We start from the raw sequence: 15,710 nt of genomic DNA, 5'->3' as shown, positions 1-15,710 counted from the left end.
CAAATTAAACCCAATAAACAACCACAAAACAAGAGCACCCATCACAGAGGCTTTTTGTGTTTTGTCAGAGAAAAAAAAAGTATTGATAATTATACTTTGTTTGAACAGGAGAGGGTATGGTTCATCAATTACCAAAGTCTTCACAATGGTTCCTTTATTGTATTTTATGGTATATTATATATCCATCAGAGAAAGTACACTATTTATACTCTGTCAAGGTGCAGCAATTGGTTTTATACTTAATCTAAAAAAAAGTTTTCAGCATTGAACCATAAATTATAATGAACTTAAATAAATTTAAAACATAGCATTCAAATTACTACTAGCCCTATATCAAAACTCACAATATCATGGTTTTCATAATTCAATGAAAGTGCAAAATTTCCAGCAAGCTACTACATAATACTGTTTTGTTTGGTATTTTGGTGATGAATCCCACTATCAGTCCAGGCAGCTAGATGGCAGTGCTACCCTTTACTAACCACAATTCATGCTCCACTTATCAATTTCTACTTGGGTGAAGCAAAGTGTACCTCAATCCTTCCATCCTGGACAGTTTACCTACTGTAACGGTACACCCAGCACATTTAATTTGTGTTTTTAGTTGTTTCATTTTGTAGTTTTTTGTGCATGTTAATACTGTACTTGTGGGGGGGGGGGGGTACAATTAAGTACAGCTTAAAAGTACAGCAAATTCTGTGTCTTGTAATTTTGCAAACGACATTGCTTTTTTTCATTAGTTTATGAAAGTTAAAATATTCACTATACGTGAAATCAAATGCCTTGTGTAGAGTGGGGATGAAGTCACTTGATAAAACTTTTTCAAACTGAGACTAAAGATGCTACCCATGAACAAGTGTTGCGTGAATGTTTCACTCATGACAAAAGACTGCAACAGTATGAAAGCCCTCGCTGTGACAAATGGTGGCCATTTTGACAGTTAATCCAACAGAACTTCAAAATAATGAACTGACCAGTCAAGCAAACACACTTCACTGAAACTGGACACCGAGCTTCTTGCTACTTTGTGTGTGTGTGTGTGTGTGTAATATATATATATATATATATACATATATATATATATATTATATATACATATATATACACATACATATATATACATACACACACATACACACATATATAAACATGTGAGGAGCAGTTGCTGGGAATTTGAACAGTTCTCCAGGCATATTTTTGGTTTTCTTAATATTATTCCCGCTTCTGTTTTTGTTAGCTGCTATTGGCCAACCATAACGTCAAACAATTAGATTTTGCAGATGAGGAAAAGAAAAGTTACAAGAAACAGGATGTCAAATTATTTCAGCAATTTTTTTGCAAAACTCTACAAATGCTAATTATATAATTATTTAACAAAAGTGAATGTATGATCATTTATGTTATTGATATTGAAAGTCTTATACATTAATGAAATTTAGCTGGAAATTGTCCAGCAAATGACGAACAGGAAAGTGAAAGTAGTTTTTGCATCCATATAACTGGAATACATTAGTAATGTACTTTAACTTAGGTAATGTATTCATTTATATTAGATTATTTTACTCTGTCTGCAAACAGACACCCAGGATTGGTCTGTTGTCAAAGCAATAAAAAATAACTTGCAAAGCATCTGATTTATGTGCCCAGTTTATCATTAAAAAAGGGCCTAGGGATTAAGATCCAATACAGTGGCTGCTGTAACTTTTTGCCATATTACAGAAATAAATGAAAACCATTTAGAAGTGCACAAAGTCAAATTAAATCTGTTGTCTATTGTTCCTTAACATATTGAATTATATACTGCTTTGTAGTTTTCCTTATACTTTACAAAAAACTGACACATTGAACAATGTGACATTTCAAAATCTAACATGAAAATAATACTGTACTACTGTTGTCGCTTTCGTGGTAGTTTATTTGATTACATGATGTAATTATGCCACCATCCTAAAATTCTAGGTGATGCAAAACTTTTGGTTCTAACTGTATATTTTCTTATTTTTTTAATATGCTATACTAAGTTAGCAGTGCAGCCACCAGGAAGTGTGGCTAGTCAAACTATGAGGCTACCAAAACATTTTGTTTGAGGACCACTGCATGAAATCATTGAAAATAATAAAAGAGCCTTCATTACTTTTGTAACTGCGATTCTGTGTAGGTTTCAGATAGGCCTACTCTGGAAGTGGTCCTTAAATCTTGTTGCTCATGTCTTTGGAGTCTCCACACCACTCTGATTAACAGCAGAGACCAAGTTTCTTCAACTACCCTGTATACACCACAGTGAATGTGTTCATACCTGCGTTGTTGCCAGTCGGAAGGTGGGTCCGCTGGTGGGTGCAGATGGTCTGGGAGAGATGCTGTTTTGAGCCTGAGCCTGAGCTTGAGCCTGAGCTTGAGCCTGAGCTTGAGCCTGAGCTTGAGCTTGGGCTTGAGCATGAGCCTGGGCCTGGGCCAGCGCTTGCTGAGGAACCATGACCAGCTGACCAGTCTCCGTCCGTACCAGAACCATTCCTGGAAGAGAGAGAAAAGGGAAGATGCATTTTAGATTCACCTAGAAAAGATTTAAAATATAAAAACAGACTAAGTTAATTTATACTGCATTTAAAGGATGTGTATTTATAACAAAGTTAATATACTGCTGTGTTTTTGATTGCATGGGCACTTCTCAGATGTTTTTGCACTGTCCACCACGCAACCTTTAACTCGGACAGCACATAAGTCTGTGGTCTCAAGCACTACATATGGGTGACCGGAATTGTGGTGATTTTTTTTTTTTTTTTTTTTTTTTTTAATTCATTGGTCTCAAACTTTGGAATGTCAGCCTTTCCCTATCTGTAAATGTATTCTGCTGCAAGAAGCAAGGTAAAACAGCAGAAAAAATGGCACAAACTGTGAGATTCAAAATGATGCTTTTATATTGTTCTTGTTTCATTGAAAAGAGTAAGACTTTGTTCCAACCAGATCCTTAATGATATAATTGACCCTGCTTAACTGGAAAAGTGAAGGCTGATGACCTCCGTCTTACAGTCGTAATCAAAACTTCAGCCTTCAATCAATACAGTTTGCACAAAACAGTACAGAAAAAAGTACACTCCTGAACATTGGATCTGGGCAGCTTGCATCTTGACATTCAGTTTGGTATAGTGCATGTCACAAACTTAATTGAAACAGAGAGCAGAGGATGCAATTACCACATTTTTAAGTGCTAGTAGAAGGCAATGCAGATAGAAAATAAGTATGTAGGTCCAGGTACTGGAAATGAGGTAACTAGTCAAACATAAAACACTGCAGTACTATGCTTTTCTGTCTGGCATGTGTTTCTGTTTCAGCTTGACAGGGAACTACTGTATATTCTTTATATAAAGCCTTTAAAACTTTCAATCAAATTTAACATGTGCCAGAACATGTATAATTTTCCACTAAACGTCTCTGGAGCACTCAGTTTTCAATAAGACTTGAACAATAGTGAATGCTAAAGCAGGTTTCTCTAGGAAAAAGAAAAATTACCTAAAATAGTTTCTGCCCAGCATGAAATCTAATTGTGTTTGTTTCATACAAAAACATTTAAAAAAATAAATCTAAATTAGTAAAATGGTAGGTCAGGGTGCCGCAGTCAAAAGGGGTCCCCTTTCAGGTGTAACTGTAAAGGAAGGGGCCTTCTAGTATGTTGCACCACGACTCCATTGGATGATGCTCATATATACTGTGAAATCTACTGCTTTATTTAGAAGAAACCTTTGCTTAAAACAAACATTAGGAAAAAACACTGGACTTCATCCAAACAAATCGATTTTAAAGTAATTTCATAACTACATCTACTACAAATAATTCTAACTATATTTATCAAATACAATAGCAATTCTCAATTGGAATAACTGACCTTGTTTCCATTCCCATTTCAATAGTCTGCTTCGATACAATTGTAAACATTTGAATTTTGTACCAGATTGCAGAAAAGATGCTCATAAGGTAATGCAAGGTTTGTTGACATAAGGGTTAAGGCTATAGTTGGATTGACAGGATTTGTTTCATTACAGGTCAACTAAATTTAAAAAAATATATTACATGCAACCAAACAAGTAAAGGCTTGACATGGAAAAATATAAAGAATTAATGTTTCAAAACAAATTTCAAATGATTTATGAAACGTTATGGAAACAGTCTTTAGAAACGTAACTTCAGATCGGTTAAAAACCAAACCAAAAACACCTGCTGTAGAGTCACATTTGCTTGCGAGGTCTAGATTCAGTCTTGGCTCCTCCATACCACCAATAGCCCACTTATATTAGTTCTGCACACTATTTTCTATATTTGTGCAGATCCACAGTATATAACCATTTCTACAAAATGTATCAATCCAAAAATCCTAGAAGTACAAAATGATACTGGAAAGCACTTAATTAAATATAACACAGAGACAAGTCCATTAAATCTAGCAAAGAATAAAAGACAGGACAATTGTATAAAATAACCCAATTACTGCTTGGCAGATAGAAAACACCACTGAAGGTAATGGTTCAGGGTGGATTTTTATTTAGGTATTTATTATTATATAAATTTGGGACTAGAAAGCACATCAGTGTCTGGTAACTCACTTGCTGTTCATGCCTCTCGCCTCTGGAGGTCGCATATGCAATTAGTTAGACTCAAAATAGATACAAGACTCCCATTTTGTTTCGTTTGTTGCCATGTAAGTTAAGGAGACTGTCTACACAAGTTACGATGGGTAAATCTTTGGGCTGGAGTTTCTGCTGAACAAAGTAAGCAAACTGTGGCTCTGAAAATGTAAAGTTCTTTAATGCGTAAGTTGAAATTTGCCCTGATCTCTCTTCATTTTTTTGAATGCTAGAATAGGCTACCTTAATTTCTGTACAACAAATTAATGTAAACTGTATTCTATCTAATGCAAATTAATCTGTGGTATTAAAGAAATCAGGTAAATTGGTAGAAAAGTACATGCTACACCAACAGGGCATATGCAGCAGAAAATATCTGTGTAGACTGTATGTGTGTTTACAGTATGCACAGTCTAAGAAACAACACATAAAAGTTTAGCTTGGAAGAATGCGAGAAGGGGACATTCAGTAACAAATGGCAGCCTTAGAGTGTGTTAGGTACAATTATCGTAGGTAGGAACCTTACTGAATATTTCAAAAGGGAAGAGAGAGGAAGTGATCAGGTGACACCAGAAATGGCACACAAAGTTCATCAATAAATTAAGAGAATTAACAACTTCTGTCTGGTCTGTCCCTTAAATAAGTGCCCCATAAGTATTGTTTGAATTTGTTTTTAAACATGAGGGGCTAAATTCTCAAAGCTGTATACTCCAAAAGTTTTTTTTTTTTCAATCAGACAGAAAAAATAAACCTGATCAAGTCCACACACCAGACATAAACCACTCAAAGTTAAATTAGAAGGTCTTGCAAGTAATCTGGTTTTACAATTATAATTGGTGTTTTTTTGTTTTTTTTTTTCAGACAAAAAAAATGCTGACAATTTCAAGTAAACAGCTTCATTTTTAGAAGTTAGAATCTTACAAATTGTAGTTGCAATTTTAAATAAAAAGGAGTGTTTGTGTCCTGTTTTTAACCAGCATAAGTCAGTTGTGAATGATTTATGTCTTGCCAGTTTATGCCAAAAATCTTTACAGCTGCTGTGAATTTTATAGGTCACGTCACACATGTGCATCAAAATGGGCTCCCGAGTGGTGCATCTGGTAAAGGCACTCTGAGTGTAGTGCAGAATGCGCCCTATAGCCTTGAGGTTGCTGGTTCAAGTCCAGGCTATTCTAATGCCGACCGCAGACATGAGCTCCCAGGGTGCGGCGCACAATTGGCCGAGCGCCACCTTTTGAGTGGGGGGGCTTGGGTCGGCCAGGGTGTCCTCGGCTCACCACACACTAGCGACCCTGTAGTCTGGCTAGATGTCTGCAGACTTGCCTGTAAGCTGCATTGTCCTCGCTTCCAGGGTTTGGTAGTTTGATGACATGCATTGCTGAGAGGATGCTGGTGAAGATGGTGGCTTGGGAACAGAGGGCGCGTACTATCTTCAGTTCTCCTGAGCAGTAAGTGGGTTGCAGTAGTGAAACAACATTTGAAATGGGAATTTCAAATTGTGTAGAAAAGTAGAAAAAAAAGGCATAATAGGCAGTCTGTTTGAGAAAAAGGCAGAGGTGTGAGGAGAAGCTCTTATGGCACCTTAGTGTCAGCCAGTGCCATTGACTCTTTTTTTTTTTAATGTTATGTTCGTGCTCATGAAAGGTAAATGTCCACTTAACTGCTCAAATCACACTTCTCTTCAATTTCTTCGAAGCCACTTGTTAGTATACTTCAGTATTTCCACAATACAAATTTGAATTGTAGTGTTTAGAAGCAATTGGAATTAGGATTGGGATTATTCATGATAACTTGGTAATACTGTATCAAACAGAATTCACGATAAAAAAAAAATGCATTATAAAAATAATTAGAGCTTTCGGAAATGTAAATTATACTCATTCTGATGATTTTTAATGGCAGCTGAATTTGTTATGCTATTTTTCATTTATTTCACAAGTAATTCCATGTTTTCCATCTGTTCTGGTAATATTTAATTAGCACGTCTTGCAGCGTATTAGATCAGTTGCCACTTCTGTCCTAACGATGACCCAGCGGTTATGAGGCTTTGCAACATTTCGTTGCGAAAAGGCGGGGAGTGAAAGTAGCCGAAACGGGAAATTTAAAATAAATTGAGCAGTATTAAATGGGCGTGTATTTTTGTTTTGTTTTGTTTTTTTAAATATATATTTTTTTTAAATATAAAAAAATTTAATTATCAATTTTTTTTCCCACAATTTGCATTTCAGAGATTTTCAATATTTTCCCAACCCTAAATTGAATTTTGATTCTAAAATCATTCTCTATACAATATGACAGTGCCCTTGAAACACAAAAGTATAAACATGTTTAATACTATTTGCTTCTGCCTCAGTCTTCCAACACTGGTAAAAATATAAAACTGACAATTGTACTTGTAACATTCTTTAAAATGCTACCAGGACAGCATTGGTATGTCACAAATAAATGCAGTATCTTTTGACATTTTCAAAAGACTCCAACTGCTGATTTGGTTTTGCTGAATGCCAGTTTTATCGTGATAGGAGGTGAATTCAAAAGAAAATCACTCGTCAGGTTTTGGATCAATAACAATCTAGAGCAGCAAGTACACTTTACGAAAAAATGCATTCAAATATGGCATAATATAAAACCTCTCTCCATATGCAATCTGTTTGTTGAGGTCCTCGCAAAAACAGCAAATTAAGCCATTTCAATACAGGCTGAACTACCAGCAGTCAGGGTTCAATAAAAATCAGGAAGGGGTCTACCCATAATGTAATGTAACGTATTATCTGCACTTCAAAGTAGGCAGGGGCGTCTACTGCATTGTAGATGGAAAGGATTACTTGGAAACATAGCTCAAGAGTTTTTCATTTGCTGTTCCTGTAGCCACTGCTGTCTGAAATGTATTGCTGCAGTATCACAGCCGCAAAACTTTAATAACCCTATGCCTCAAAATGCATCCATCATATTGTGTTTAAAAACTGACAGAGTATGCAGGCAGGGTTTGAACCAAGATGATTTGAGAGTGTGTCCCCCCCCCCCCCCCCCCCCAATGGATTGCGTGATCCCTGACTTTATTTATGTGGTATTCTGTTTGCATCATTGTTGTTCAATAAATATGATCAGCAGCAATCCTTGTAATAAAGTTTAAACATGTGACAAAAGCTTGGCCACATCTTTTACTGCATCTGTATTACTGCAGTTTGAAACCTTGTATATCACCCTATACTTTAAACCCTAGTGGTAGGTCATTTTAAACCATTTCAATAGTTGTAGATTTGATGGTGGTATTGACTCAGTAAACTACTTCAAAATGAGAACGCACTCTAGAAAACTATTTAAAAAAATGTATACCTGTACATGTTGAAAATTGCACTTTACTTTCAATTCTGATTTGCAATGCTTTTGCTAAATAGCTCTTTAGTGCGTCTACATGTACCAACCTTATGACCAGGACAGAAACCAGTGGTTGTCTGTCTGTGACCACTAATTTGGACTAACACTTTTTATTTGATATCAGATCACCCTTAAATGTTGGTTTGCCGTTACCCAAATCAGTTTTAAACATTCAGTAGTTGATGTGTTTATGTTGTTACTGTCTGGTAAGCAGACTGTACTGGAAGAAACAGTTTATACCTGGTTTTTTGAAGGTAATACAAATACTTGGGGGGTAGACGCAAGTATAGGCGCAGTGTAAATAATTACAGATGCATTTGCACTGCATGCCCCATGTAAGCTTAAGACTAATGCAAATTACTCAACACTCAAATACTGATCCACAATTGTGATCGAGGGTCTCAATGAGCGCATCAGTCTATTAAGGTGATGGATTTAGGAGTACAGAGAGCAGTAGGAGCTCAAATACAAACCAAAAAAAAAAGTCAGAAGGGCAGCAAAATCCTCTTACAGAAAAGAAAAGTTTGCTGAGAAGTTGTGAGAGTTCTTACGGTTGAGGTCACTCAGCATGAAACTGAGTTGTTTGGAAAAGCCTCAGCCAACATCAGTTATGTTAGTATCCTTAGGAAATTATATTTATTGGCCTGCCCTTTTCTGCATGAGATCCTTAAATTCACCTATCACTGGAAAAGGTGAATTGGGCTATCCCTCCAGACATGCCAAATGCTCCGAAAGGGACCAGAGGCTCATCCCTCAATTCAGCTATTAGGTTTAGGACGACCTGCGAAGTGATACGATAACGCTTTAGAACTGCATCCTCCAGAATCCCAAACAAAGTGACCGTGGGATTGAATATGCAGGGTCGTCTTCATCTTGCAAAGTGCACCAAATCTTAATCCAACATGGAAGAATCCCAAAATGAGCTTTTATTCCAAATCATCCCGACTGCTGAGGTGCCACAATAAGAGCGGATAATATAAAAAGGAAGGAGTTTGGCAATTGCCTCCAAGTAGTTTTTCTAATTGGTGCAACAAAAAGATTGACACTGGGGCGGGTTTTATTCTTGGTCGATCTGGCGCTTCATTGGTGCACTCTGTGTTCATGCTGTAGTGCAGGGGTCTCCAACCCTGGTCCTGAAGAGCTACTGTGGCTGCTGGTTTTCATTTCAACCAATCTCTGTTAATTGAACCAATTATTGGCTTAATTAATCAAGATTAACAGGCGTTTCAGCTCTTTAGCCACTGATGACGTAAAGAGACCTATAAAACCTGAGGGATAGGGCCTCTCCAGGACCAGGGTTGGAGACCCCTGCTGTAGTGGGTGTGGTATGGTTCAGTCCACACTAAAATTGCACCTCAAAACAAAGGAACGAGGCAAAGTCACATTTGGAATTATTTTGAGGAATTGGAGGAGAAAACTTTCGTAGATAAATAATTATGCCAAACAAAATTGCTGTACCACAAAAAAGTTCAATGCTGCATCATTTGAAATAAAAACATTCAGAATTACCGTGGATCGAGTAACTGAATGCAGTAAAAAACAAACATCCATAACATACAGAACACTCTAGATGGCGATTGTGACTATGTATAACAGGATCTTAAGAAAGTTTTGTTTTTTTCAACATTAATTCAGAGAACACATAACTGTAAATGAATTATGTATAGGCTTCAATTTACTAGTACACTTCAATGCAAATCACTTGTTTAAAAAAATTAGAAAGTTCTTCATATCTATATAATTTGTCAAAAGAAGGGGATATTTAAACACATATATAATTGGTTTCCCGTTTGTGGCACCGATCCCTGACAGAAGAGTTAATACAACAATGTACTGGACTATGTGCATTTGACAGATTGTGTAACATATGTAAGCTGTGGTTTTTTTTGTTTGTTTGTTTTTTTTTTTTATTTATTGGTTTTGTTTTGTTGTTATTTGAACATAATGTTTTAAAAAAATAAAAAATAAATAAAGTTTAGTTTATTCACTTCATGTGCACCAGGCCAGCACAGATACATCTCAATGGCTCAGCACAAATACAAAGAGAGACATTTACCAAGATAAAAATAATAACACGAATGCTTTTAAAAAGACCACATTCCCATTGGGCTTTATTGTTATTATTCTACTGATTTTTATTATTATTATTATTATTATTATTACTTGCAGGACTGCCCCTATAAGACGGTTACTTAATAAAAATTGAATGTACCGATTCTACATGTTAATCAACTAACGCCCATAAATTAACGGATCAAAAATTTGAAAAAATCGAGTGATAGTCCTAATTTCAATATGTATTTTGGTGTGTGCAAGTTTTTTTTGTTTTGGTTTTTTTTGGTGTAGTTAAGTCTTTGCGATGTTAAAACATTATTTGCTTATTTAGGGGTTCTTAGAAAATACTAAACCAGGGCTGTCAGGATACATCACAATACAATGTAAAGAGTGTGTGTGTGTGTATGTAGATATGTTTTAAAACGTTTAAATGCCGATACCTGCACTGCATAGCATTTAAACTTTCATAAAAATGTACCAAAAGCACATTCCTACTTGCTTCTACAATGGTTTACACCTTGTTAGAGGGGTAACATTTTTGGAGGGTAGCTGCCTAAGCGCAAGGCAAAAATCCTTGCTTCATATTATAATGTTTGAACCCACTTAGTATCCAGTTCCCGCTCAATTCCTTTCTGTTTTCTTCATTTTAATATAATTGTAATGGATTAATGAAGGCAAAGTGCAAATTTGATAGCGGGTGCATAACGCCAGGAGAACACCATTCTTTCATACGCTGCATTTTTAGCAGCCATTAAAATCAGACTTTGCGGCTTCTAAACACGATGATGGATGCATTGTGGAGGGTTTGCACCTGCAAATCACTTTGCGCGTATCCTTACATCTACCCCTTACAGCGGTGGTATCCCCCTAGAGGTCCGCGGGGCCTTCGCAGGGGGTCAGTGGAAAAACAATAAAAATTGCCTTCTCGCACCGGCAAGCTTAATTTCACAAGACAAACCATCTTCGGCAGAATGTAGCGCCTGCCACTGTATTACACTGGTTGCAGCGTGTGACGTGTTTAGCCTGGTTACTAAATTATGTTACACGCTGCAACTTTATGAAGGCGTTGCTATAGCTGCGTTCCTAAATTCAACACTGAGAAGCAACAACTCTTAAAATCGTTCCTAAACTCACCGTCGAGAGCTAGTGACGCACAGCGTTTGCTCAGCGTTGACTCAACGAACTCACAGACTCTCAGAGCTGAACAGAAAGATGGCGACACCCACAACCACGATCAATCTGCTATATAAAAATTATGAATGGGATTTAAATGTAGATACTGATACCGCTGTCCGATTTCAAAACGGTAATTGTTAATATATACACATTATTTTACTTCTGTATTGTATAACAATTAAGACGCAGCAAATATGACAACGTAACTACAACATAAGAAGAAAAGGATATTTTAGGTACTTAAAAGATAGAATAACTGATTATAAATCAATCAGGACGTTTCGAACTGTAAGTCCTTCATCGGCTGAATTAAAAAAAAAAAAAACATTTCAGCCGATGAAGGACCTTTTTAAGTACCTAAAATATCCTTTTCTTTTTTCTTATTGATCATTTTGTACACAGCTCTCTCTCTCTCTCTCAATGCAGCATATTTAATAAAAACTTGTATTTAAGATTTTGTAATATTCTTTTTAGATCCTGAAGCTGCAGGCCCGATATGCAGAATCGCTCATTTTAAATGTTACTGTTTGGTTTAGGAATGCAACAAAGTGTTCCTAAATACCCGGAAGTGTTGTGACAATAGTGCCGTTTTTGTTGGGTCAACACTCAACAGTACGAGGCGGCACCTAACCCATCTCCTCTGCAGCAAGAACTGATTTCTACACCTCTATATAAAATACATTTAGCGACAATCTAAAATGTCTGACGAAGGAAAGTTTTTTGTTGGCAGAGCTTCGATACCAACAAACAAGGATTGGAGGACGTCTTCGCCAAGTATGGACAGATTTCCGAGGTTGCTGTCATCAAGGACAGAGAAACGCAGAGATCAAGAGGCTTTGGCTTCGTTACCTTTGAGAACCCAGATGACGCTAAAGACGCAATGATGGCCATGAATGGAAAGTCTGTTGATGGCAGGCAGATCCGTGTTGACCAGGCAGGCATGTCCGGAGGTGGAGGAGGAGGATACAGGGGGGCCCATGTGGCGGCGGCAGTGGATTCTACCGTGGTGGCCCCAGAGGTGGTGGTGGATGGGGTGGCCGTGGCTTCTCAAGAGGGGGTGGTGGTGGTGGTGGTTGTGGTGACAGATGATACAGCAGCGGTGGACGTTTTGACAGAAGTGAGGGGGATACTCCTCCTCTGACAGAGGCTATTACCAGAGAGGTTGGGGACAAGGAGGTTATGGTGATCGTTCAGGTGGCTCCTGCAGAGACTACGACAGCTATGGTTCACACAAGTAAAAATCCTTCCTGCATCATGACCGACCTTCCAATGGCTGCATTTAAGTCATGAGCCGCTACTGGTGGAGTACCAAATGAAACCCTGCAACATGCAGATATACAGAGAAACATACATGGAAAACTGATTTACTTTGACCTGCAGCGAATAGGAGCCGCGACCGCTGCATGTTGTGCGTTACAAGGTGTTGTGGAACTAAACTTTGAAGCAAGCTAATCTTCGGTGCCACTTACAAACTCAAAAAATGAGTCGATTAGAAACCCATTCGAGAACGATGACAGTGAAATGCACATGAACTTAACATCAAAGGAATAAGACAGCCTAACAGAGCTTTCATGTGATAGCTCTTTAAATCTGACTGGCATCTGGTTACACGCTCACTACCATATACTCTTATGAAAGTGGATTTTCTGAGCTTGTTGCGTTGAATTGCAAGTACCGGAGTAGGCTGGATATGGAATCAGATTTAAAGCTAAAACTCACCACTCCAACCTGACAGCACCAGTCATCATTAGGTAAGTTAATCAATGTCCCATATGGCATCGTTATCAATTGCCGCTCTATAGTGTAAAGCAATATTAATTGAATGTCCTTGTATAGTGACTGTGTCACTATGAAAGTCGCACATGGTGGTCTGCGAAACTTTTGGCGGTTAACAAGGGGTCCGCACACCCAAAAAGTTAGGAACCACTGCCTTATAGTATACATATTTGTGGAAAGGGTTACAGAAAAACAACTTTTGTTTTGTTAGGGACTCAGGAAGTGAGTAAAATATCCCAAATACAGTATTCAATACAGAGTTTATCAACCTGAACAGCAAGTACACAAATAATTTTCCTTTTTTTCAGAATGCACACTTTATTGCAATAATTAAAATGATCACATTTGCTAAATCACTTCCCCTACTCTAGGGGAAAGTTTTGTATTACAATACTGTTGATAAAACACTGCCTTTCAAGGATTACAGGGGCTACCACTGCACACCTATTCCTGGTTATTAATTAGATATCCCTCGCTCAATACAATGTGGATAAACAATACCATAGTATTTCCTGCATTGGATAGAAATGCTATAGAATCAGTGTCTTATTGCCAACCCTAATTTATAACTGACTCCTAAAATAAACAAACACACACATGCAGATCTGGGACTTTCTTCCCTTCAGTTCCTATATTGGTCTCTACAGTACTGACTGTTGCAGTTCTAGTGATCCAGCACATTCCAAAATTTGACTGAGGAATTGTGGGGGGAGACACTACCTGTTCTGATAGGCTTTTAAGTGACATTCCAGAGTAATACATAGATTACGGTTGGCTAGCAATGTTTAGTTCAAAGAATTCAGCAATTTAAAAAAGTTTACTTCAAAGCATGTTTAACTCACCCTGTGGAATAGTAAATCCAGAAGGCAGCTGAATAGTGGTCTGTTGAGGTGGTCTGACAATCAGCTGTGGAGCTACAAGCCTCTGCTGAGGTGCACTCACTCCGGGTCGAGGCTGCTGAGGATGAGCAGGAGTGGGCATAACCTGTGAAGGTGACGGGGTACCAGGTCTGACCACTCCGACAGGGGCTCCAACTGGCGGTCCTACAATGTTCACAGTAGCAGGCTTAGCCACGGCGTTCAGAGAAACAGCACTGCTTACTGCGGGCACGGAGTTCGCTATTGAACTGTGTGGCTGACTCGTGGGTGGGTTCATTACAGGTGCAGAAGTGGTAGGGTTCATTAATGAATTCACAACACACGGTTGACTTGGCATAACGATCTTAGACTGTGCTGGAGAGTCTGTTTTAGGAATACCGCTGGCATCCGCACTCTTATGGTTTACTAGTTGCGTTCCTGCAGCTGCAGGGGTACCTGCCCTTGCACCAGACTGGATCAAAGTAGAAGTTGCAGTACCATTCCCGTTCTGTGCAATGTTCGTTATGTGGCTTGAAGGAGGTCTCTGTAGCGCTATTGTAGGAGTGCCTGCCCGGTCGGCTTGACCAGCAGGGAACACAGTTTGTGTTGCACTAAAAGCGGTAGTATTTACACTAGATGCCACAGTCAAATTAGAATTAACGGTACTACTGGTACTAGCAACGGAGTTTACTACGTTATTAAGGAGCTGTACTGTACCGCCACCGGTAGAAAAATGTACACTGGCAGGAGAGTTCACGACAACTCCTCCGTTCCCGTTTAAACTCTGTATCCCTGGTGGAGCAGTCCTTATGGTTGAAGCAATGTGGTTTTTCAAAGGATCTGTTGCTGCTGCTCCTGTCGTCGTTGCTCCTGCCAGCCCCAAAACAGAGCTCCTGTTGGCAGGGTTAATGCTCACCAGCGGAGGTGGCAAAGTTAAACCAGGTGCAGCCAGTGCTGTAATATTAGATGCTCCATGTGATTGTAAACCGCTACTATTCGCGTTTACCCCGGTCCCAGAAGTGATGGAAGCCCCTTCAAAGGGCGGAATGGAACTAAGAGAAGACGGTATCACAGTTTTCCCGGAGCTAAGTGCTTTGCAGCTGGGCTCCTGGTTTAGCACAGCTTTATGCTGTCCTTGTTGTTGTTGTTGTTGCTGCTGTTGCTGTAGTATAGTACCCACTTGGACAGGTAGCATTCTTCCTAAGTGGTGGTTAGCGGCGCCGGCGGCTGCAGTGCTCCTGATTTCTGTGTTGGGAGCTGCTGGGTTGCTTTGGCCAGTTAGTTCTGACTCTAGCGAGCCCACAAGATCGCTAACGGCTTTTTCGTCCACCTCGGAGAACAGCATATCTTCCAGAGGGTCGGAAGCGCCCGCCATCTTTGCACTCAGAACGCTGCCCAAATTTGCAGTAAGTAATGCGCACGCGTAGAACGGAATTATGGGGAAGATTCTGACGTCAGAGCGCCAAAATTCATTTTGGTCTCTGGGTCTGTGTTTTGTTTCCGACTGAGATGTGATCTGTGAGGCTTTGGGCGGTTATTGCTTTGTTAAGAAGGAGGTGGGGTACTTCTTGTGTTTTTTTTAAGGGTCTGTTTACTGAATCAGTTTGTAGACCTTAACAGAAGACTAGTGTGTGTTTATATAACACTGACCTATATTTTGCGGCTGTATTTTTTATTTAATTCGTTTTGAAGCGCTGTTGGGTCACTACAGTATTTTCCCTGCATTGCATTATTTGTATAGTGTGAGGATTCAAATTCTGTATCACGCATTTGACCTGAATCAGTTGTTCAACCATGTGATAGGTGCTTCAACAGTGTATTAACAGTTAATAACAAAAAAGTGGCCATTAAA

General features: G+C 38.6%; 1 protein-coding gene and 1 pseudogene across 2 annotated transcripts in view; one reads left to right on the top strand and one right to left on the bottom strand.

Moving 5' to 3' along the window:
• Positions 1-15,245, bottom strand: part of LOC121325823 (transcription initiation factor TFIID subunit 4-like) — an 80,735-nt gene extending 65,490 nt beyond the window's left edge. For both annotated transcript variants that reach the window (XM_041268911.1, XM_041268910.1), the window contains exons 1-2: positions 13,844-15,245; positions 2,297-2,511 (exon numbers count right to left, since the gene is read on the bottom strand). In XM_041268911.1, coding sequence (XP_041124845.1) covers positions 2,297-2,511; positions 13,844-15,233 — 1,605 coding nt within the window. In that variant the 5' untranslated portion in view covers positions 15,234-15,245. The remainder of the gene's footprint in view (positions 1-2,296; positions 2,512-13,843) is intronic.
• On the top strand, positions 11,924-12,485 carry LOC121325825 (annotated as a pseudogene).
• Positions 15,246-15,710: the final 465 nt, after the last annotated feature.

The sequence above is a fragment of the Polyodon spathula genome, chromosome 13, assembly GCF_017654505.1.
Source record: "Polyodon spathula isolate WHYD16114869_AA chromosome 13, ASM1765450v1, whole genome shotgun sequence".
Lineage (NCBI taxonomy): Eukaryota > Metazoa > Chordata > Actinopteri > Acipenseriformes > Polyodontidae > Polyodon > Polyodon spathula.
This window is presented reverse-complemented; position numbering and strand designations above follow the sequence as displayed.